The sequence below is a fragment of the Macrotis lagotis genome, chromosome 1 (genome assembly GCF_037893015.1).
Source record: "Macrotis lagotis isolate mMagLag1 chromosome 1, bilby.v1.9.chrom.fasta, whole genome shotgun sequence".
Taxonomy (NCBI): Eukaryota; Metazoa; Chordata; class Mammalia; order Peramelemorphia; family Peramelidae; genus Macrotis; species Macrotis lagotis.
Window position 1 is genome coordinate 362,765,646 of NC_133658.1, and position 24,424 is coordinate 362,790,069.

The 24,424-nt window shown below is 38.0% G+C and overlaps 1 protein-coding gene across 6 annotated transcripts in view; it reads left to right on the forward strand.

Moving 5' to 3' along the window:
- Positions 1-24,424, forward strand: part of UIMC1 (ubiquitin interaction motif containing 1) — a 140,990-nt gene that overhangs the window by 83,511 nt on the left and 33,055 nt on the right. For all 6 annotated transcript variants that reach the window (XM_074212321.1, XM_074212320.1, XM_074212319.1 and 3 more), the window contains one exon: positions 4,128-4,293. In XM_074212321.1, the coding sequence (XP_074068422.1) occupies positions 4,128-4,293 (166 nt within the window). The remainder of the gene's footprint in view (positions 1-4,127; positions 4,294-24,424) is intronic.

Sequence of the window (24,424 nt, forward strand, 5' to 3'; positions counted from 1 at the left end):
AAAATTCATTTTTATTGCTCTCTTTTGATTTCAGTGCCTTTCTCAATGAATCCCTCTCACAGAAGTAATTATTATTAAATAATCTCCCTTATTAATGAATACAAAAGGGGGGGATTCAGTAAAATTAACCAACAGACTTAAAATCCTAATATCTGTGTTCTGTATCCATGACCCTTGCAAGAGGGAAATGAAGTGCTTCTAAGATCACTATGGGATTTTATTTTGAATCTTGGTCTCTGGCTTGACAAGTCTGAGCCTCAAGTAAATATGAAGACATGGTAAAAGTTAGTCTCTACTTTCATGATTACATTTCCAATCTTATGACACATCTTCAGTAAGAACAATGTAGGTGCTGCAATAACAGAATCTAATTCAAGTTTCTCCTTCTATTCAAAACTCCATATGTATGTTCTTGTGATTCTGACAAAGAAATGTGACCATCAGTAATGTCCTGTCAGTGTGCTTCGTACATGTGTAGCTGTAAATAGAGGATCTGTGTATGAAATTTTCATCCTCATGTTGGTATAGAAGTTTGGTTACATTTGTATACCTAATTGTTTTGTCCTCTGCTACCTTAAAGAATCTGAGAACTGAATTCTCTTTTCCATAATGTTCTAGGTTTCTTCAAGCTGTTTTTGCCTCAGTGAGTTAGATCTCTCTAGTGTCTGTTTCAGGTAGCCACAATGACCATCTCTTTTGGTAATCATTCATGCAACCTGGTGTATTGGAACATGATCTAACACCACTGACAGTTGATAAAATTCCTGATGCTGAGAGGTGGTAGATATAAAATTGTCATTTCTTATAGCATAGTGCCCATTCACAGATCCTGTTGGCAAGGTCTCTGGATCCATGTCCTTGTGAGGGACCCAAACTCTGCATTCTCATTCTGGGATGAGAATTCAGTCACATTCTGTCACGTAGAAGTCTTTGCAAGCTTGAAGTGAATCTTAAGATGATTCCTTATGCAACAGTTGCAAAGGACACTGCTTTATATGGTCAAAGAGCACAAATGCTGTTTTGGGGGTTTTTTAGGGTTTTTTTTTTTTTTGCAAGGCAAACAGGGTTAAGTGGCTTGCCCAAGGCCACACAGCTAGGTAATTATTAAGTGTCTGAGACCAGATTTGAACCCAGGTACTCCTGACTCCAGGGCCGGTGCTTTATCTACTACACCACCTAGCTGCCCGTACAAATGCTGTTTTGAATTTACAGTGCATGTGTCTGCACCATTACATATTAGAAGAATGTGGCTATGGTTTGTGTTTACTTTCCCAAGTATCTTCGAAGATTCCAATTTGCTTTTTAATTCCAAATTTCTTTTTTAATTATTGTAAACAAATTGCTTGATTAGTTTTAAGTTATTTACTAGGACTGTGGAAGTTCTTTGAACCTTTCATATGTGTTCAGGTTAGAATATTGAAGATCACAAAGGTATGGATTCTCATATCTGAGTGTAGATCATTTGAACTAAAATGTTTCACTTGATATGTATTCTTGCCATATCAGTTTATAATGCACTGTGACTATTCTGTGACACTAGATTGCAAATATTGAAAACTACTTTGACAGTATCTCTGAGGTAGCTGAAAAACTGGCACTTGAACTGAGATCCCTCTCAATTTGTTTTCCTACAGAAGTCATATTCATTTCTTTAATGTTCTTGAAAACTTGTCTTAAAGGTACTAGATCATTTCCCTCTTCTCCAGTGATTTCTGTGGAAATTTCTCAGGTTTATGTACTAGTTGGTAGATGGTGGGGAAAAACTTTTGTATAGTGACAAGCCTAGATGATAATCTCTTTTCAAAGGGACCTCAAAAACTTAAAAAAGGATTTTAAAAATTATTTATTTTTTAAAATTCCCATTGTAGTGGACTTTTGGGGACTAGAATGTTATGGGTCATCGTATTAAGAAATTTTATCACAGTGTCTGTGATCTCTCTCTCTCTCTCTCTCTCTCTCTCTCTCTCTCTCCCCCCTCCTCTTTTATTTTTTGCAAGGCAATGGGGTTAAGTGGCTTGTCCAAGGCCACACAGCTAGGTAATTATTGTCTTAAGACTGGATTTGAACTCAGGTACTCCTGACTCCAAGGCCGGCGCTCTATCCACTGTGCCACCTAGCCACCCCTGTGATCTTTTTTGATAAGCAGCTAATGTGATATGAAGTAGAAATATTTCTACCAAAACTCTAGTCTTCTGTTACATGTTTTTTTGTTTGTTTGTTTGTTTGTTTTTACATTTTTTCAAGGCAAATGGGGTTAAGTGGCTTGCCCAAGGCCACACAGCTAGGTAATTATTAAGTGTCTGAGACCGGATTTGAACCCAGGTACTCCTGACTCCAAGGCCGGTGCTTTATCCACTATACTACCTAACTGCCCCTATTACATGGTCTTAATAAAAACTTTTTGTTACATTTTTCCTTCTTGAAGTTCCTCTGTGGTAGTTAATATTTAAATAGACCTTTTTAATGGTTCTAGGAAGAAATCTTTTTTTAATATAAAATTATTCAGAAATCTTCTGGATTGTCCATGAATGTAGTGAAAGTGTTCTAGAATTCACAGTAAGGCAGTAATAGACTTCTATCCTCTTGAATACATTAATAGTTGAAGGTACATTCTTTGCGTTTCACAGAGCTGGTTATGAATGCAAAGACAAAAGTGCTGAGCCAGGTATGTGTTTTAGTGAGATTCAGGGCCCACAACATAAGTATGTTTAGAGAACTTTGAATGCTATATAACTGTTAGAGATGACCACCAATTCTGAGGCATTCATAACTGCTTGCATTTTGATAAGGCATAATTGATTTTTCTTATTCAAATGAGGTTTCATATATGTGGCAAAATTCTGACTTCGAAACATGATGGAGAACCAAGGGCAAAAGGACACACACGAGCTAATGTTATTAGGAAGAGATTTGAGGTCTTTGCTACTCAGTTAAGTTGTTCTGTTCTATTCTTTTAAAATCAGGCCACTTTTTAGGGGTTGTAGAAAAGAGTTTTATTTAAGAATTTTGAACTTATAGCTAGAAAATACTTTAATTACCTAGGTTAGCCTCAATTTATAGACAAGGTATCTGGGATGGGGAGAGGAGGATAGGGGAAATTGAGTAACTTATCCAGGGTCACACAAAAAGTATTCGGTTGGCTTAGAATTTGAACTCGGGCCTTCTGGCTCCAAATTGAGTTAATTTTTTTGAATGGTCTTTTTGTTTCTACCACTCAATTTCATTTCATAAACAATGCAGCCTATTTTGGAGGGAGTCTTATTTTACAGATCATAATGAGGATTTGACTTGTCTGGATTTTCATTCCATCTTCTCTTTGAACTTAGTTTGTTTCTAAACTAGGGAAAGATTTAATACCCCCCCCCCCCATGGGGTAGTGTAGCAGCACTGTTGATCCTTGGTCTAAATGGAAACAGTGGATATCCAGAGCAGCCTCAGTATTGATTGGTTGGGACAAACTGTCCTTGGAAACACGCATTAGGTAGTTGTGCTGCAGTGCTCACTCATGCTGCTGAGTTAATAACTGCAGAGTTCCCAGCTCTGACCTGTGCAGGTAAGATGTAAGCATTACAGGAGGAATAACAGCTGCACGATGGTGATAATAATAATAAGAGCTCCCATTTATTTAGTGCTGAAAGGTTTAGAAAATGCTTTCCTTGCAAATCCATAAGGTAGGTTGTATAAGTATGAATAGCTATACTTTATAGACAGGAAAAATGAATCTTAAGAAAGATGAAATTGCTTTCACAAAGCTGAATTTGAATCCAAGGCTTCTTATTCTAAACCTGCTCTTTCCATCCTACTTTTCTGCCTCAATGAAAAATGTGTTCCAGCATAAAGCAAAGGCAGCTTAATTTTCATATTAAATGTCATTCACTCCCAACTCCCCTTCAACCCCCGTCATCCCCCTCACCCCTTCAAAAATGTTGAAAACTCCTTTAGGCAAAGGATTATGTCATTTTTTTTTCATTTTTTGTGCCCCAATGACCTAGCATACTGTGTGGTGTGTAATGATGCTCAAATGTTTATGGAATTGAATGAGTGGGAAACACATAGAATTCCTTGCTTTATAAATTGAAGGTATTGTGATTCTTTTTTCTGATAATTATGTTCTTTGTGTCCTTCAGGCTGCTGTCAATGAAAATATTGAGAAGGAAATGTCTGCCTCCATCTTCTCGACCCATGTCCAGGTGTCCTGCCCAATGTGTGACAAGGGTTTCCCGCCCACAGAAATTGAACTTCATGCCATGTATTGCAATGGTTTAATGGGGGAGGAAAGCAGACACTCACCAGGTCAGTCAAACCCTAATTTCTCTGAGTTTCTGCCAGGGAATCTCTTTGTCACTCCTCTTGTCTTTAGTTACAAAACTCTGAGAAGCATCAGTACAGTATTTTAGGTGAAAAGAAAGCTTAAAAATGACTTTTGACTCTGGATTTTCTTTAGCCTTCATCTGTATGTGACTAGATTTGCAGATACCTATGCTTGAGCTTATACTGTGGCTTCTTTCTCTTTTGTTGAGTAGTTTTGTGCAAGGGAATTTTTTACTTATTTGCTCCAAAATTTAAGTTATGGTATATGTTTCTCCCATTCTTTTTGAGCTTTTGCTTTTTTTTTCTTTTTTGTTTTTTGCAAGGCAAATGGAGTTAAGTGGCTTGCCCATGGCCGCACATCTAGGTAATTATTAAGTGTTTGAACCCAGGTACTCCTGACTGTAGGGCCGGGGCTCTATCCACTGCACCACCTAGCTACCCCTTAGCTTTTAATTCTTAAGGAACTTTTTCCAGACAGATCAGATCTTCAAAGCTGCCTCAGAAAGTATCTCAAAACCATTCTAAGTTATTTTTGCTTCAGAATATCTGTATGATTATTTTGTAATCTAGTACAATCCATGTGAAAATCTGCAGAGGAAGTTGTTCTATCTGGTAATTTCAGTTACACTTATTTTTTTTTTCCCCTTTAGCTCTTAGGCAAATAGAGAGCCCCAGCTTAGTTTTTTGTCAAAGGCCAGTGCATTGGGATGGTTGTGTCTCCCTAGTATCTTTTTTGAATCTTCTTTAGGACCTGGGGGACAGAATTCCAGAGATTCAGATTTAAAAATTTTAAAACTGAAGTAGGCTAGCAGGTAAATAAAGGAAGTGTTCATTACTACCTATTTCCTCCTTGCATTCTAATTAGAGGAACCTAGGAAGCCACACCATCATTTGTACCCTTCCCTTCCTCTCTATTCTCACTGCCACCAATTTGTTGAGGCTATACTAAGCCCCCTGTCCATCTGAATTATCAGAGGAGCCTCTTCCTACTTTCCAGCTCCACTTAACTAGTTTTTGTATTTCTATCCAAAGAGTTTTTTTCTATGTACAGATAGCCAGGTCTTTTGTAGGCTTACACATTCCTGGTGTCTTTCTGGTTCCTGCCAACAATAAGCACCTACTAGGTACCAAGCACTATTCAAGGGATACAACAAAATGTTTTCCTCCCTTCAAAACCTGGTAGCTCCCTATTACCTTCAAAACCCAACCCCAACTTAACTTTAAGTCCTCACATTATGGTTTTCTAGATTAACTGACATGCTTAGTGTGCCTCACACACACAGTATTTCCCATCTCAGTATCTCCATACTGGATGTCCCCCTCACTTATAATGCTTCACTTCTTCCTCACAAATCCCTGATTTCTTTCCAGGCAAGATCAGTACCATTGTGTACTCACACCCCCCCCCCCATCAGCACGCCCGTGCGCGTGCGTGTGTGTGTGTGTGTGTGTGTGTATGTCTTTCCATGCATTCACATCTATCTCCTCCAGGGTTTGGCAAAGTATAGTCTAAAAATCAAATCTAGCCCTCTACCTCTTTAGCACTAGCTAAGAATGATTTTTTTATCTTTAAATGTAAAAAATTATATTAGTTTCCCGGCAATACAAAAGCAGACTGCAGCTATAGTTTTTTGATTCCTTGGTCTTCTCAGTAGTTTCCCTGATGCTTCCACTACTTTGTATCTTTTTTTTTTTTGAAAGGTGATGAGGTTAAGTGGCTTGCTCAAGGCCACATACCTAGGTAATTATTAAATATCTGAGGCTGGATTTGAACTCAGGTACTCATGACTCCAGGGCCATTGCTCCTTCCACTGCGCCACCTAGCTGCCCACAGTACTTTGTATTCTGCCCCTAAACCTTAGAGATCCCCAGACCTTGCTATCTATCCTGAAGCTGAACTTTCCCCAATTAGAATGTGAGCTGTTTGAGAGTAGGGACTATCTTTAATCTTTAGCATATAGAATAGCATTTAGAATATAATAAACAATAAATACTTTTTCATTCACATACAACTTGAATACATATATCTGTGATCATATGCATACAAATGTACATTCATATATATTTGTAGTTTGTATTTGATCCTAGAGATAAGAAGGCATTATGGGATTTTATTGAAAAGGGCTTTGATATGGTCAGACTTGCTTAAGGAAACTCACTTTGGGACTAGACTGCAGAGGAGAAAAACATCTTTTGCCTATCATTCAGAACATTCAGTCTGGTACTATTTCTACTTTTTTTCATTTTTCAAATACTGAGTGCTCCAGCCCAAAGTATTTTCTCCCTCCAAACACACCTTATGCTCTTCTTCATTAGTGCTTTGGATATTTTTGTTCCTTTACCTTCCCCTACTTTGCTTGTAGAATGAATCTTATATGCCATGCTGCTTGTACCTCTCTAATATTCTTAAATATTATGTTTAATTTTATTTTTCCTCAACAGAATGATATGTATGTAGTATCATGAGATAGCATGGTGTAGAGTGTAAAGAGTCCTGGATTTGTTTAAATTTGTTTAATTTATATAAATGCCTACTGTATGCTAGGTCCTATGACAGCCTCTGAGGAATACCAAGACAAAATTTAAGTAATTCTTGCTATTCAGGGATTAAGTGACTTGCCCAAGGTCGCACAGCTAGTTAATTATTTAAGTGCCTGAAGTTGGATTTGAACTCAGGTCCTCCTTACTCCAGGGCAAGTGCTCTATTCATTGCACCATCTAGCTGTCCCTGGAACTTAAATTTTTTAGGGGAAAAAGATATAGAAATAGAAGTATATACAAAATGTATTCAAAGTTAATATAAGCTATTTGGGGTTGGGATTGGAGGGGAGAGAGAGAAAATGAGAAGGGATAATACTGGGATTTTAATCCTTGCTCTATCTTTTTTATCAGTGTGACCTTAGGCAACATTTGTCAAGATGAGAGGATTTTACTAAGATGATCTAAAAAAGTTTCTTCCAGTTTATCCTGTGATCTAAACTTTGGATCTTACCTCTCCCAGCACCATATCCAATATTCTGTACATAATAGTTATTTTATATTTAATATTTATTTATTCTCATTTTGTACAAATAATTTTTAATACATTAATAAAATATTCTTGTTTAAAAGTAAACAAAATACCCCACCCCAAAAATATAGACTTGCTTGAGCGATAAAGTAAAGGGGAGAGAAAAAAATTAAAATTAAAAAAATAATAATAATAATTGCAGGTATAGCCAGGTGGCGCAATGGACGGAGCACCAGCCTTGGAGCCATGAGTACCCAAGCCCACATCTGGCCCTGTACACTCAACAATCACCCAACCCTGTGACACGCAAGCCATCCCAACCCCACTGACCTGCAAAAACCAAAAAAAAAGGAAAAAAAAGACCCAAAATAAAATAAAATAGTAATAACAGTAGGGGCAGCTGGGTGGCAGACAGAGCATTGGCCCTTGAGCCAGGAGCACCCAAGTCAAAATCCAGCCTCAGACACCCAATGATCACCCTGCTATGTGGCCCCAGGCAGACCACCCAGCCCCATTTACCTGCACCCCCCCAAATAATAATAATAAAAAATATGCTTGAGTCTTTGTTCTAACACCACCAACTCTGTCGTGGTTGGATCACATTCTTTATGATAAGTCCATCACGAAAGTTACTTCCATATTTTTCCACCATTGCCATTGCTGATCTCAACTCCCTCCTTTGGTATTTCTCCACTACCATGTACTATATTTTCTCTCTCCTTTCACTCTGACTCTGCTGTAGGGTATCTGAGTGGCGTAGCAGACAGATCTCTGGCCCTGGGGCGAAGAGGTCCTGAGCCCCCCCTACCACCCCTTAGGCCCAGCATCCACCTGGCCCTATGGTCCCGGACAGGCTTTCCAATCCCAGCCCCTTGCAAGAAGTAAAAAAGAAAATGTGCTATGTCTGATCACTCTCCCCCCATGGTCCATCGTCTCTTCCATCATTCACATCCCCACCCCCTTTCCCCTGTCCCCCCACTTCTTACTCCAGATATCTATACCCCATTGAGTATATATGCTGTTTCCTCTCCTAGCCACCTCTGATGAGAGAGAAGATTCCCTCATCCCCCCTTGCCTTCCCCCCTTCCATATCATTACAATAGCTCATTGTAATAAAGAAAAATCTTATTATATGAAATACCTTAGCCTATTCCTTCCTCTCCTTTGTCTTTCTCCCCTTACATTTCCCTTTTTTCTATTGACTCCATTTTTATACCATATTTTATCTTCAAATTCAGCTTTCTCCTGTTCTTCAACTATAAAAGCTCCTACCTGCTCTATTAACTGAGAAGGTTCATATGAGTATTATCAGTGTCATTTTTCTATGCAGGAATACATGCAGTTCATCATCATTAAGTCCCTCATATTTTCCCCTTCTCCTCCACTCTCTATGCTTCACTTGAGTCCTGTATCTGAAGATCAAACCTTCTGTTCAGCTCTGGCCATTCCAACAGGAACATTTGAAATTCCCCTGGTTCGTAGAAAGTTTATTTTTTTCCCTGGAAGAGGACATTCAATTTTACTGGGTAGTTGATTCTTGGTTGCATTCTAAGCTCTTTTGCCTTCTGGTATATTATATTCCAAGCCCTATGAGCTTTTAATGTAGTTGCTTCTAAGTCCTGTGTGATCCTGACTGCAGCTCCACAATATTTGAATTGTGTCCTTCTGGCTGCTTGTAATATTTTCTCTTTGACTTGGGGGTTCTGGAACTTGGCTATAATATTCCTGGGGGTTGTTTTTTTTGGATCTCTTTCTCAGGGAGATCGGTGGATTCTCTCTGTTACTATTTTGCCCTCTGCTTCTAGAATATCAGGGCAGTTTTCCTGTAGTAATTCTTTGAAAATGATGTCAAGGCTCTTTTCCTGATCATGACTTTCAGGTATTCCAATAATTTTTAGATTATCTTTCCTAAGTCTGTTTTCTATATCAGTTGTTTTTTCAATGAGATGTTTCACGTTTTCTTCTAATTTTTCATTCTTTTGGTTTTGAAGTGTTGAGTCCTGACTTTTAGTAAATTCATCAATCTCCCTGAGTTCTATTCTTTGTCTGAAGGATTTGTTTTCCTCAGAGAGTTTTCTTATCTCTTTTTCTATCTGGCCAATTTTGCTTTTTAAAACATTCTTCTCTATAATTTTTTTAAGGTTTTTTTGCTAGGCAATGGGGTTAAGTGGCTTGCCCAAGGCCACACAGCTAGGTAAGTATTAAGTGTCTGAGACTGGATTTGAACCCAGGTACTCCTGACTCCAGGGCCGGTGCTTTATCCACTGCGCCACCTAGCTGTGCCCCCCTCTATAACTTTTTGAACTGTTTTATCCATTTGACCTAAGCTGGTTTTTAGCATGCCATTTTCTTCAGCGTTTTTTTGGATTTCCTTGACTAAGCTGCTGACTTCATTTTCATGTTTTTCCTGCATCTCTCTCATTTCTTTTCCCTGTTTTTCTTCTATCTCCCTCATTTGATTTTCTTTTTTTTTTTTCAGATTTTTTTCAAGGCAATGGGGTTAAGTGGCTTGCCCAAGGCCACACAGCTAGGTAATTATTGTCTGAGACCAGATTTGAACCCAGGTACTCCTGACTCCAAGGCCTGTGTTTTATCCACTGCGCCACCTAGCCGCCCACCCGCTCATTTGATTTTCAAAGTCTTTTTTGAGCTCTGTCATAGCCTGAGCCCAATTTGTTTTTCTTGGTAGTCTTTAGATGCAGGAGCTTGTGCTTCCTCATCTTCACTCTTGAGTATTTTGATCCTCCTTGGGCTCATATGCAAAATATTTCTCAGTGGTGTTCCTCTTTTTTCTCTACTTGCTCATTTTCCCCACCCTAAGCCTGTTTTGGGGGGTACTTCCTGAGCTTTTGGGACACTCCCACAAGGATCTCAGTGTGTGAGGCTCTGTCCTCCCTCCTGGTCTGTGAATGACCATATGCGCCCCCCTCTGCCACAGGGCTGAGGTTGGGGGGGTCCTGCTGTTCTATGGGGGGCCTGGACTGGGATCAGGATCTGAATGTGGTTAGAGCCCCAGAGGCAGAGGACAGAGCTAGGCAGTCTCTCTTTACTCCTCTCCCTCAGCTCAATGGGCTCATGCCCTGGGGCCTCCTGCTTACCACCTCTGCCTGCTTCTGTTTCCTGGATCTGGGCTGCTGCAAGACCACCTTTCTGGCTGGGTGCCCTGAGGGCTGGGCTTCATGTGCTTGCTCCATTGTGCCTGCTGCTTCCTGGGTCATAGGTCAGGAAACTTCCCATGGCTCCCAGCACCCTGGGGCTGCCTCTGGGAGGCTGAAGATCTTTTCCTCTGAAGGGCCACCCCTCTGGTGGGCCGCCCCTCTGACCCCGGGGAGCAGAGCCTTTCTGCTCTTTTCTAGGGTTACCTTGGGTTGGAGAACTGCCTCACTGGATCCCTCTGTGGGTTCTGTCTCTCGAAAATTTAGTTAGAGTCCTTAGTTTCAAAGATTTATGAGAATGTGCCTAAGACAGGATCTGTTCTTGTCCCATCTCGGCTCCGCCCCCCCCCCCCCCCCCCCCCATAGTTATTTAATTGTGGGTTGAATATTGAATTGATGTGAATTTTGTTGACCCTGGAAGCACCACTTTCTTTATTTCTTTACCTTTATACTCCTCAAAAGAACGTAGTATAGTGAAGCATGCTACTTTCTGTCCATACCATTAAGAGTGTTTTGTGCATTTCTCAATGTGCTTGACCTTCACTAATTTATGGGGACTGACATTCAAATTGTGTCTTTATATAAAGCACTTGAAAAGGGTGAGTTAAATTGCCAGGAAGGAAAGACAGTGTTCTCAACTTTTGCTGAAGCAATACTGCTTATTCATTAAATAAGGAAGTACCTAAACTTGTAGACTTTTACTCATAAGGAAATTTGAGGATAATTTAATCTGGATAGACAGAAATATCTTTGGATAAGATTCTTTGTTTTGGACATAGAAGTAGTAAACAGAAATGAATGGTATTTTGTCTTAATTTTTGTAGGATAAAATACAACCTTCATTTAAATCCCTCCTCAATCTGTTATTGACCTCCCCTTACAATTGCATTTTGTATTACACACTCTCTTCACATATATCATCCTCTAACCAGTCTGGATTGGTAGGTTTTAGATGACTTCATTATGTTGTATGTATCCCATCACCATGTATTCATTCAGGTTAATCCCAGCATACCTGGAACACAGTTACCATTCATTGCTGCCTCAACTCTTCCTGCAAAACAAATATCAGGTACCTCCTTCTCTATGAAACCTTTCCTGATCCATGCCCCCCTTCTCTCTCCTAACTCACTCCCAAAGCATCCCATCCCCCCATTAAAAGTAATATTTTTTCCCTCATATTTTCCTACAGCAATTTGTTTGTATTTCTTCTTAAACCTTATTACTTTCTTTTTTAAAATTAATGAATTAATTTTGAATTTTGCAATTTCCCCCCTAATCTTGCCCCCCCCCCCACAGAAGGTATTTGTTTCCATGGTATACATTGATCTAAGTTGAATGTTATGAGAGAAGTCATATCCTTAAGGAAAAAAAATAAAATATGAGGGATAGCAAAATTACATAATAAGGTAACAGGTTTTTTTTTTTAAATTAAAGGTAATAGTCTTTGGTCTTTGTTTGAACTCTACAATTCTTTCTCTGGATACAGATGGTATTCTCCATTGCAGATAGCCCAAAATTGTGTCTGGTTGTTGAACTGATAGAATGAATAAGTCCATTAAGGTTTATCATCACCCTCATGATACTTAAACCTTATTACATTCTGCCTTGTATTATATCTTCTTTATCTTATTCCAACTATTAGATTACAAATTTCTTTGATATAAGAAACTATCAGTTTCATTTTTGATATCTCTATTCCTTAATCTAATGCCTTAGCCATAGCAGTGCTTGATACATGATTAATGAATTTCAGTGGACAAAAAAGCACTTTTAGGGTAACAACCACAGGAAAATGAGGGTACATTTTGTCAAGCATGTTCACAAGGGCAGTTTGTTAATCATCTTGATCCTGAGCATATAGTTCCAGAAATTAATAAATTTCAGCAGTTATATGGGTTAGTTTTTCCAGATCAGAATTAAGATCTACTTAAGTAAGGGCTAATATTGAAAAACTAACACTGCTACCTTTCCACATTGAGATGCTATCTTGTGGCACAGCATCAAGCTTTATTCTCCATGACTGTCAGGCACTTTTCACCAGCATGAAATTTGTTCTTAATCTTGTTTCTTCTTCACTCAGGATAAAAGAAAAACCCAGCAGTTTCATATACTTCACCTTGAAATTGACTTTGAACTTGCTTCCTTGTTTCAGAATCTTCTTCAACCAAAATGTAAATCTTACTTCCTCTGAACTCTCTAACCTTAGCAGCAGGAATCCAGTGTATTAATAGCATAATACAGAATAGAATCTAAGTGATATGTTTAGAATGTCTTCATAATCCATTCAGGGAAAGTGCTTTAGGTTCTCCTTATTCTTCTGGGCCCAGGGTCAGTAACCTAATCTCTGCTTTTTTAATTGGATTTACACTCTAGGTCTAAAGGACCATTTAAACCATTATAGACTTAAATGTTTCCTCTCATAAAAGTCTTCAAGTCTTTAATTCTGTAACTTCAGTAGCTCTGAACTGAGTCTTTGAAGCTATCATTTGAAGAAGCCCACTATACCCTATTAACACTAGTTCTTTGCAAGGAAATTTGGGTACATTCATTTTTTTTTTCATTATTTTAACTTCTTTTTCTTTTTTTTAATGAATTCTTTGCTAGTAACTTTTGTGTTTATAACCTCTTCATTTTCTTTTTCTCTCTTTCACATCCTTTTCTGAGATAATCATCCTTTACAATAAAGATTAAAAGGGGTGAAAAGTTCAGTAGAATTTAGCAATATTCTTCAAGTATATAAATACAACATTGCATGCAGTGTTCCATAACTATAGCCTTCTACTTATACAAAAAAATGATTCATTCTCTTATTTCTTCTCTATAGATAGGCTTATAATCTCCCAACTTTAAGTTTCAGTCGTTTTTCTTTTTATTGGCACGTTGTTGTCATTGTGCATATTATCATCTTGGTTCTTTTTAGTTCATTTTTACTCAGTTGATGAAAGTCTTCCCATGCTTCTAAGTATTCTTCATATTAATTTCTTATAATACAGTAATATTTCATTATATTCATAGTTAGCTATTCCTCAATTGATAGACATCTGGCTTGTTTCTAATTCTTTGCTAAAACAAATAATGCTATAATATTATGTGTATGTATGGGTTCCTTTTATTTTTATCATGGACCTCTCAGACTACATGCTTAGTAATGGGATCTGTGAATCAAGGGATGTGAGCATTTTAGTCACTTTCTCAGAAAATTCCAAATAGTTTTTCAGAATGTTGGATCAGTTCAGTTGAATAATAGTGTACCTATCTTCCCACAATTTCTCCATCACTGACTATTCCCATTTTTTGTTTTCTTTGACACCTTGAAGGTTATAACATTGATTTTTCATATGTATGTAAAGAATCTTTTTCAAACCTAGGACACTACAGAGTTGCCCATTCTCTCATATAGACATTACAACTTTAATTAGGATTTGATTACTTTTTCTGCTCACTAAACAAAGTAACTTATTGAACTCAACAAATTGTTTTTGATAAGCCTGAGAACATAAATAACTTGAGAATTTCCTGCTTAGAAAGTTAGAAAGCACTTTGACAGAAATTTGATTTAGATCATCAGCTTATACTGTATACTGCAATAAGTTTAAAGTAGATAGGTGATCCGAATATTAAAGGTCATCCTATTTTGTATTTTTTTAAATAAGAAGAGATCAGGCAAAGGGAAGATAATTAAACAAGGGATAGAAACAATCACAAAGATAAAATAGATAACTATTACATGACGTGAAAACTTGTAGACCACAATGCAACTGGGATTTGAAGGGAAGTAGTCTTTTGGGATAAAAGATCTTTATATCAAGTATTTGTGATAAGAATCTTAAATCCAAGGAAATTAGCACAAGTTTTGTAAGACTTAGATTTTTTTTAAAATTTATTTGAGGCAGTGATGTTAAGTGACTTGCCCAAGGTCACACAGCTAGGCAATTAAGTGTCTGAGACTGGATTTGAACTCAGGTCCTTCTGACTTCAGGGCTGGTGCTCTGTCCGCTGCACCACCTAGTTGTCCCGACCTAGATCATTCTTAAAAGAATAGGCTGTCAAGAGGATATCGATAAATTATTCTGAAAATAATCATAAACTATTGGTAACTGTTGGAAACCTTGCTTCAAATAAGTAATAATTAGAAAAATGCAACGTAATGCAGTATATTATACTCAGCAAATTGTCAGAGATGACAAGAGAATATCCAGAATTTGAGAGCAATGGAAAGTTGGGCACATTAATGCCCTGTTGGTAGAACTGAGAAATACATCTGTCATTCTGGAGAGCACTTTGAAATTGTGTTAAGAAAATGACTGAAGTGTCTAAACCATTTAATGCACATAGTTACCTGTATTATGCATATATACCTAGAAAGTCATTGATAAAAGGCAAGGTGTTAACAGATATTTATTTTTATTTAACTATTAAATTAAAATTTTAAATTTATTTAATATTTAAAAATTAAATATTTAAGGCAGTATTTTTTAGTAGGTACAGAGAACTAGTAACAAAGCAGGTCCTCACCATTTGGGGAATGGCTTGCCAAATTGTGTTACATGGGCTCATGGATTACAGCTGAAAGGGATCAGTGTCTCAGATTAGTATTACCTTTGATTTTACAGATGAGACAACTTGAGGCCAAGAGAAATGAAATGACTTGCTGAAAACTACAACTGAGATTTGAACTCAGATTCTCTAACTCCCAATCCAGCATGTTTCTCCACAGTATTATTTTTCCTGTAAATGAATACTATTGTACTGTAAAAAAAAAATTAATATGATGAAAAGAGAGATGAAAATACTTATTAATTGAAAAATAAGTAAGCAGAACCCTGGAAACAAGATCATTTATAAATAGAAAGAACAGTGACAGCAAAGCAACTGAAACCGAGTGCTCTTATATTAGACTAACTAGACTTTATCCAAAGAAGAGCCAGAAGAATGCATTTCCTCCCACTTCTTTGCAAAGAAGAGAGACCCTAGATATGGAACATAAAATTAAATGTGGTTGATGAACTTTAAAAAGTTCTTCTTTGCTATAAGATTGTTCTCTAGGAGCATAAGGGAGGACTATAGTTATCTTTTTTTTTTTTTTACATTTTTTTTTCAAGGCAAATGGGATTGAGTGACTTGCCCAAGGCCACACAGCTAGGTAATTATTAAGTGTCTGAGGCTGGATTTGAACTCAGGTACTCCTGAGTCCAGTGCCGGTGCTCTATTCACTGTGCTACCTAGCTGTCCTATTTTTATCTTTAACAAGTTGTTTTCCAACTGCTTCTTAATGACCTTCATTGAGAGGAAATCATTTTACCGAAAGATATCTATTCCACTTTTGAATACCTCTAGTTGTTAGGATACTTTTCCTTGCATTAAGCCTAAATCTACCTCAACTCTTTCTATGCATTCTGTTAATACCCTCTTGAGCCCAAACCAAGCAAATCTAATTGTTATACTGTCAGATACTTGTTGGAAGCTATCATAGCCCCTTTAGATCTTATCTCCTCTTAGCTAAACAAACCTAGTTCTTTTGCATAATTCTTTTTTTAAAATTTAATATTTATTCTCATTTTGTACAAATAATGTTTTCTATACATTACTAAAATATTCTTAAGAGTAAACAAAATACCCCCTCTCCCAAAAAAATAGACTTCCTTGAGCGATAAAGGGGAGAGAAAAAAATTAAAATTAAAATAAAAAAGTAATAGTAATAATTGTAGGTATGGCCAGGTGGTGCAGTGGATAGAGCACCAGCCCTGGAGCCAGGAGCACCCCAGCCCACATCCGGCCCCATACACCCAACAATCACCCAGCTGTGTGTCATGCAAGCCACCCCAACCCCACTGCCCTGCAAAAACCCAAAAAAGAAAAAAAAAGACCCCAAATAAAATAAAATAGTAATAACAGTAGGGGTGGCTGGGTGGCAGACAGAGTGCTGGCCCTTGAGCCCCGAGCACCCAGATCCAAATCCAGCCTCAGACACTCAATGGTCACCCTGCTATGTGGCCCCAGGCAGGCCACCCAGCCCCATTTACCTGCACCCCCCCCCCCAATAATAATAAAAAATGTACTTCAGTCTGTGTTCAACACCATCAGCTCTGTCGTGGGTGGATCACATTCTTTATGATAAGTCCATCACAAAAGTTACTTCCATATTTTTTCACCTTTGCCATTGCTGATCGCAACTTCCTCCTTTTGTATTTCTCCACTACCATGTACTATATTTTCTCTCTCCTTTCACTCTGACTCTGCTGTAGGGTCACTGAGTGGCGCAGCAGACAGTTCCCTGGCCCTGGGATCAAGAGGCCCCGAGCCCCCCTACCACCCCTTAGGCCCAGCATCCACCTGGCCCTATGGTCCCAGACAGGCCTTCCAATCCCAGCCCCTTGCAAGAAGTAAAAAAAGAAAATGTATTATATCTGACCGCTCCCCCCCATGGTCCATCCTCTCCTCCTTCATTCACATCCCCACCCCTTCCCCCTGTCCCCCCCTCCTTCTTACTCCAGATGCCTATACCCCGTTGAGTATATATGCTGTTTCTTCTCCTAGCCACCTCTGATAAGAGCGAAGATTCCCTCATTCCCCCTTGCCTTCCCCCCTTCCATATCATTGCAATAGATCATTGTAATAAAGAAAAATCTTATTATATGAAATATCTTAGCCTATTCCCCCTCTCCTTCTTTCTCCCATTACATTTCCCTTTTATCTATTGATTCCATTTTTACTTCACAATATATCTTCAAATTCAGTTTTCTGTGTTTCATCTATAAAAGCTCCTTCTACCTGCTCTGTTAATTGAGAAGGTTCATATGAGTATTATCAGTGTCATTTTTCTGTACAGGAATACATGCAGTTCATCATCATTAATTCCCTCATATTTTCTCCTTCTCCTCCACTCTCTATGCTTCACTTGAGTCCTGTATCTGAAGATCAAACCTTCTGTTCAGCTCTGGCCATTCCAACAGGAACAGTTGAAATTCCCCTGGTTCATTGAAAGTCCATCTTTTTCCCTGGAAGAGGACATTCAGTTTTGCTGGGTAGTTGATTCTCAGTTGCATTCTAAACTCTTTTGCCTTCCGGTTTATTATATTCCAAGCCCTATGAGCTTTTAATGTAGTTGCTGCTAAGTCCTGTGAGATCCTGATTGCAGCTCCACAATATCTGAATTGTGTCCTTCTAGCTGCTTGTAATATTTCCCTTTGACTTGGGAGTTCTGGAACTTGGCTATAATATTTCTAGGGGTTGGTTTTTTGGAATCTCTTTCTCAGGGGGATCAGTGGATTCTCTCCATTTCTATTTTGCCCTCTGCTTCTAGGATATCAGGGCAATTTTCCTGTAGTAATTCTTTGAAAATGATGTCAAGGCTCTTTTCCTGATCATGACTTTCAGGTATTCCAATCATTTTTAGATTATCTTTCCTAAATCTGTTTTCCATATCAGTTGTTTTTTCAATGAGATGTTTCACGTTTTCTTCTAATTTTTCATTCTTTTGGTTTTGAAGTGTTGAGTCCTGATTTTTAGTAAATTCATCAATCTCCCTGAGTTCTGTTCTTTGTCTGAAGGATTTGTTTTCCTCAGAGAGTTTTCTTATCTCTTTTTCTATCTGGCCAGTTTTGCTTTTTAAAACATTCTTCTCCTCTATAATTTTTTTTAAGGCTTTTTTGCTAGGCAGTGGGGTTAAGTGGCTTGCCCAAGGCCACACACAGCTAGGTAATTATTAAGTGTCTGAGACTGGATTTGAACCCAGGTACTCCTGACTCCAGGGCCGGTACTTTATCCACTGCGCCACCTAGCTGTGCCCCCCTCTATAACTTTTTGAACTGTTTTATCCATTTGACCTAAGCTGGTTTTTAGCATGCTATTTTCTTCAGCATTTTTTTGGATTTCCTTGACTAAGCTGCTGACTTCATTTTCATGTTTTTTCTACATCTCTCATTTCTTTTCTTTTTTTTAGGTGTTTTTTTTTTTTGCTTTCATTTCTTTTCCCAGTTTTTCTTCTACCTCCCTCATTTGATTTTCAAAGTCTTTTTTTGAGCTCTGTCAAGCCTGAGCCCAATTTCTGTTTTTCTTGGAGTCTTTAGATGCAGGAACTTGTGCATCTTCATCTTCAGACTGAGTGTTTTGATCCTTCTTGGGCTCATATGCAAAATATTTCTTAATGGTGTTCCTCTTTTTTCTCTGCTTGCTCATTTTCCCAATCTAAGCCTGTTTTTGGGGTGCTTCCTGAGCTTTTGGAACACTCCCACAAGGGTCTCAGTGTGTGAGGCTCTGTCCTCGCTCCTGGTCTGTGAATGACCATATGTGCCCCCCTCTGCCATGGGGCTGAGGTGAGGGGAGCTGCTGTTCTCTGGGGGGGCCTAGACTGCGATCAGGTTCTGAATGTGGTCAGATCCCCAGAGTCCTGTTTCCAGGGACAGAGGACAGAGCAAGGCAGTCTCTCTCTTCACTCCCCTCCCTAGGTTCAATGGGCTCATGCCCTGGGGGCTCCTGCTTGCTGGCTCCGCCTGCTTCTTTTTCCTGGATCTGCCCTGCTGAGGCCAGGCTGCCTGCTGTGTGCCCTGAGGGCTCTGGCAGAGGTCCCCCTGCTTTTCCCCCAGGTAGTACCTGGGTGCTCCCCGGGGTGTAGCTCAGGAAACTCCCCTGCTGCTGTGAGCTGTCGCTCCCAGCGCCCTGGAGGCTGAAGTTCTTTTGCTCTGGCAGGTCACCCCTCTGGTGGGCTGTCCCTCCAACCCTGGGGGAGCAGAGCTTTTCTGCACTTTTCCAGGTTACCTTGAGTAGGAGAACTGCTCTGTGGATTCTGTCTTGAGAAAATGTAGTTAGAGTCCTTAGTTTATAAGTTTTATGAGAGAGTGCCTAACAGACTTTCCTCTCTTGTTGCCATCTTGTCTCTGCCCCCCTTTTCCTTCTGCATAATTCTTAAGGGGAACTTTTCCCTATCTTCTCACTCTCTAAGTCACATTCTATTAAACATGTTCTAGCTTGCTTTGGCATTAATATTAGCATCTACCTCTGAAGTTTATTGTGAGGATCACATGAGATTATATTTGTAAAGTGCTTAGGTCAGTAACCAACATGTTTTATTGCTGGTGGTGGTAGTGATATTGTTGTTGTTTTTTGTTATTATTGCCTGTGAATTTTATAAAATGGTATTTCTTGCTGAATATTCCAGATATTGCCTGACCAAGGTAGAATTTAGTGAAAATACTTCCCTTTGGACACTATGCTACTTTTAGTATACCCAAAGATAGTATTGCCTTTTTTTAAAATACATTTTTGGTGCTATCTTTTTTTTTAAATCATCTGCTTTTCCACTTCCTTCTCCTAGAGAGCAATGCCTTATAGTAAAAATATGAACAGGGGAAAGCTTATTTCATCAGAGTTAACCAAAATATGAAAATAGTTTGACCATAGTCAGAGTAATACTGGTAAATATTTAACATTTGGGTGGGGGAGGGGAGATTTGCACACATTTTTTAAGACTAATAAGAATTATTAACATTTTCTACATTACTTTAGGTCCAGAAAATCAACAAAACAATAAATGAAGCCCTGATTTATTTCATTTGTCAAATTCTGAGGTGTGAAAGCTCACAATGTAAATTTAACAATTTGTTCTTAAGAGCTGATTTGAGTTACTTCTAGAACACTCCTATGTTTATACTATCTTCTCAACTCTTCTTTCAGGCCAAGTTTTTCATTATATTTTGATTGTTTTATTCTTTTCATTTTCTTGCAACATTGACTTTTGTCCTTGTATTGACGACATTGTGGTTGAAGTCTCCTAAAACTCTGATATCTTTTTCTTTTTTCCCTTTTTTTGTTTTAAGGCATAATTTTTTTCAGTTGCACATTCTCTTCTTCCCCCTTCACCTATCCAGTGAGAGGACAAGAAAAATAAAATCTATTACAAAAATGTATAATTATGCAAAAAAAAACTCTTCCTAAGGTTCATATTAACTATTTGTATCTGACCTATGGTAAAGCCTTCTGAACTCAGTCTGATCAGCCATAGTCAGACACAATGAACATTGAAGAAAGGCCACAACCAATTTTGAGATATTGTTTTGATATGTTGTTCCTTACTAGTAATTTATTTAAAAGTTTCATATCAGTATTTATTAGGAGAATTAGTCTAAAGTTGTCTTTCTCTGGCTTATCTCTTTCTAATTTGGGTATTAGCCCTATATTTATGTTATAAAAGAGATTTGGTAGGACTTTGCCTATTTTTTCAATTTCTATAGGATTGGATGAATTTTTTTTTTAATGTTTGGTAGAATTTGCTTGTAAATCCATTTAGTTCTGGGAGTTTTTTTCCTGAGGGGAGTTCCTTACCTTTTCTAAGGGAGTTTTTAATGTATTCTATTTTCTGTTCTGTTAATCTGTGCATTTAATTTTTGTTTAATAACATCCATTTTGTTTAGATTGTCAATTTTATAGGCATTTAGTTGGGCAAAATACCTCCTAACAGTTGCTTTTATTTCATTCTTGTTATGAAGTGTTTTTTAAATTTATTTATTTATTTATTTTGAATCGAGGGTTTTATTTATTTTGAGTTTTACAATTTTTCCCCTAATCTTACTTCCCTCCCCCCATCCCCACCCCCACAGAAGGCAGTTTGTCAGTTTTTACATTGTTTCCATGGTAAACATTGATCCAAATTGAGTTTGATGAGAGAGAAATGATATCCTTAAGGAAGAAACATAAAGTATAAGAGATAGTAAGATCAGACAATAAGCTATCAGGGTTTTTTTCCCCTAAATTTAAGGTAATAGTTCTTGGTCTTTGTTCAAACTCCGCAGTTCTTTCTCTGGATACAGATGGAATTCTCCATTGCAGATAACCCCAAATTGTCCCTGATTGTTGCACTGATGGAATGAGCGAGTCCATCAAAGTTGATCATTGCCCTCATGTTGCTGTTTGGGTGTATAGTGTTTTTCTGGTTCTGCTCATCTCACTCAGCATCTGTTCATGCAAATCCCTCCAGGCTTCCCTGAATTCCCATCCCTCCTTGTTTCTAATAGAACAATAGTGTTCCATACATATACCACAGTTTGCTAAGCCATTCCCCAATTGAAGGACATTTACTTGATTTCCAATTCTTTGCCACTACCAACAGGGCTGCTATGAATTTTTTTGTACAAGTGATGTTTTTACCCTTTTTCATCACCTCTTCAGGGTATAAACCGATGAGTGGTATGCTGGATCAAAGGGTATGCATTGTTTTTTTACAAATAATTTTTTTATACATTAATAAAATATTCTTGTTTAAGAGCAAACAAAATACCCCCTTCCCCCAAAAAATATAGACTCGCTTGAGCGATAAAGTAAAGGGGAGAGAAAAAATTAAAATTAAAAAAATAATAGTAATAATTGTAGGTATGGCCAGGTGGCACAGTGGATGGAGCACCAGCTCTGGAGCCAGGAGCACCTGAGCCCATATCTGGCCCCATACACCCAACTATCACCCAGTTGTGTGACATTCAAGCCACCCGAACCCCACTGCCCTGCAAAAACCAAAGAAAAGGAAAAAAAGACCCAAAATAAAATAAAATAATAATAGTAGGGGTGGCTGGGTGGTGGACAGAGCATTGGCCCTTGAGCCAGGAGGAATTGTTTTTTTAAAATCAAATTATCCAATAGTTTGGTTTTTAAAAAAAAATACTAATTAGTGTTTTTTTTTGATTTTCAGTTTTATTATTCTCTTCATTTATTTTCAGAGTTTCAATTTTAGTGTTTAATAATTCGAGGAAATAGTAGTTCTTTGTTGAGGTTTTTAGTTTCATGTCCTGTTTGTTAATATGCTTTCACGTTTTTATTGATGTGTGTTTAATGGTATACATTTTCCCCTAATTATAACTTAGGTGCATCAAACAAAATTTTTTATCTTGTTACATTGATATTATCTTGACTGAAATTATTGGTTGTTGTACGTTTTGTTCTTGGACCTACTTAATTCCTTAGGATTAGGTTATTTAGATTCCAGTTAATTTCTAATCTTTGTTTTAAAGGTCCTTTATTGAATGCAATTTTTCTTTCACTATGCTTTATTTTTTTTTCTGCTTTTGTCCATTTGTTTGTGAGGTTTTTATACCCTAATATATAGTGAGTTTTTTTAATGAAGATGTCATGCAAGCTGAAAAATTTGTATACTTCTATTTCCATTCAGTAATCTCCATAGGTCTGTCATATTAAATTTTTCTAAAATTTTGTTTATATCTTTAACTTTTTTTGTGTGTGTGTGTGTATGTATGTGTGTATATATATATATATATATATTTTTTTTTTTTTTAGTTTTTTTGTAAGGCAAATGGGGTTAAGTGGCTTGCCCAAGGCCACACAGCTAGGTAATTATTAAGTGTGTCTGCGACTGGATTTGAACCTAGGTACTCCTGACTCCAGGACTGGTGCTTTATCCACTGTGCCACCTAGCTGCCCCTTTTGGTTAGATTTATCTAGTCTGTTCTTGAACTTGCAGTCATATAGCTGTTTTTAGAACTTCTTCAGCTAGGGCTTCTTTCACTAGCAACTCCTTTCTGCTCTGTAACTGTAGCCTGAAAGTAGCTAATGGACAGCAGACCTATCAGCTTACATCCTTTCCTCCGGTGTTAGTCCAGGAGTCCCTTTGAAATCTCTGCCCCAGTTTTTCAAGTTCTGGTGTTCAATATTGGCCTCCTCACCATTCCTGGACTCTGGAATGCCCTCCACCACTGCTTTGGTAGTACTGCATTCCTGGCCAGCTTCCACCTCAGTGTTTGCAAATCTCTGTCTTCCTAAGCTAACCTGGGCTGAATGACCCACTGTGAATTTTCCTTGGTTGTCCTGATCAGAATTTGGTCTGGTGTATTTTCCAAGTTGTAATGGAGAAGGTGTGTGGGGAGAGCTGGTTAAAAATGTTGACTCTTAAGGGGCAGCTAGGTGGCGCAGTGGATAGAGCACTGGAATCAGGAGTACCTGAGTTCAAATCTGGCCTCAGACACTTAATAATTACCTAGCTGTTTGGCCCTGAGCAAGTCACTTAACTCCATTGCCTTGCAAAAACCTAAAAAAAAAAGTTGACTCTTAGCTCCACCATCTGAGTCTGTCACTTGTTGATTGGTCATTGCACTGATCAGAATTCTTAGATCTTTCAAAGTTATTTTTCTCTACAATATTGCTGTTGTATAAATGGCACATGTTTAATACCTGCTCCTCCTCACTTAACTCTGAATTAGTTCATAAAACCCAAAATTTTCTAAAGTGTGTGTATTATATAAGGACACAATAAGTTTTGTTTCAGTAAAGGATTTATGTTGGGAATAGCAAGAAAGGTTTAGTAAGTAGGAGGACCAAGTTTTCAAAATCTTGAAAGCCAGATAAAGGAGTTTAACAAAGCTTTGCTTTCAGAGCTCCACAGAACTATCTAGACATATCTATTTGGGACCTTTCTACTTTGGTCATCACCTATACTGTCCTCTCCTCCTTCCCTTTTCAGTTTCCTTGAAATTCTTGGGTTTAGGAAGGTTTCTCTCAGAGGTCTTATGAAGTGATATAATTTCTGGAAATTCTAAAAAGAAAAACAATCTACTACATTCTACCCCATCTACCATGTCTAGCATTCTTTTACCTGTAGCCCCAGAATTTAGCACAATGATAAGTGCTTATAATAAGTGCTTTATCTATTTACTTTTTTTTGTTTGTTTGTTTTTGTTTTTGCAAGGCAATGGGGTTAAGTGGCTTGCCCAAGGCTACACAGCTACGTAATTATTAAGTGTCTGAGGCCGGATTTGAACTCAGGTACTTCTGACTCCAGGGCTGGTGCTCTATCCACTGCACCACCTAGCCGTCCCTATCTATTTACTTATAAGATAAAAGGAGTTATTTAAGGTCTTTAGAATTATATAGTCTCAAAATTTTGGGCCTCCAGGACAATCTGTTTAACCTGGTCCCAAAAAATATCTAGTGAGGGAGAACCCATTGT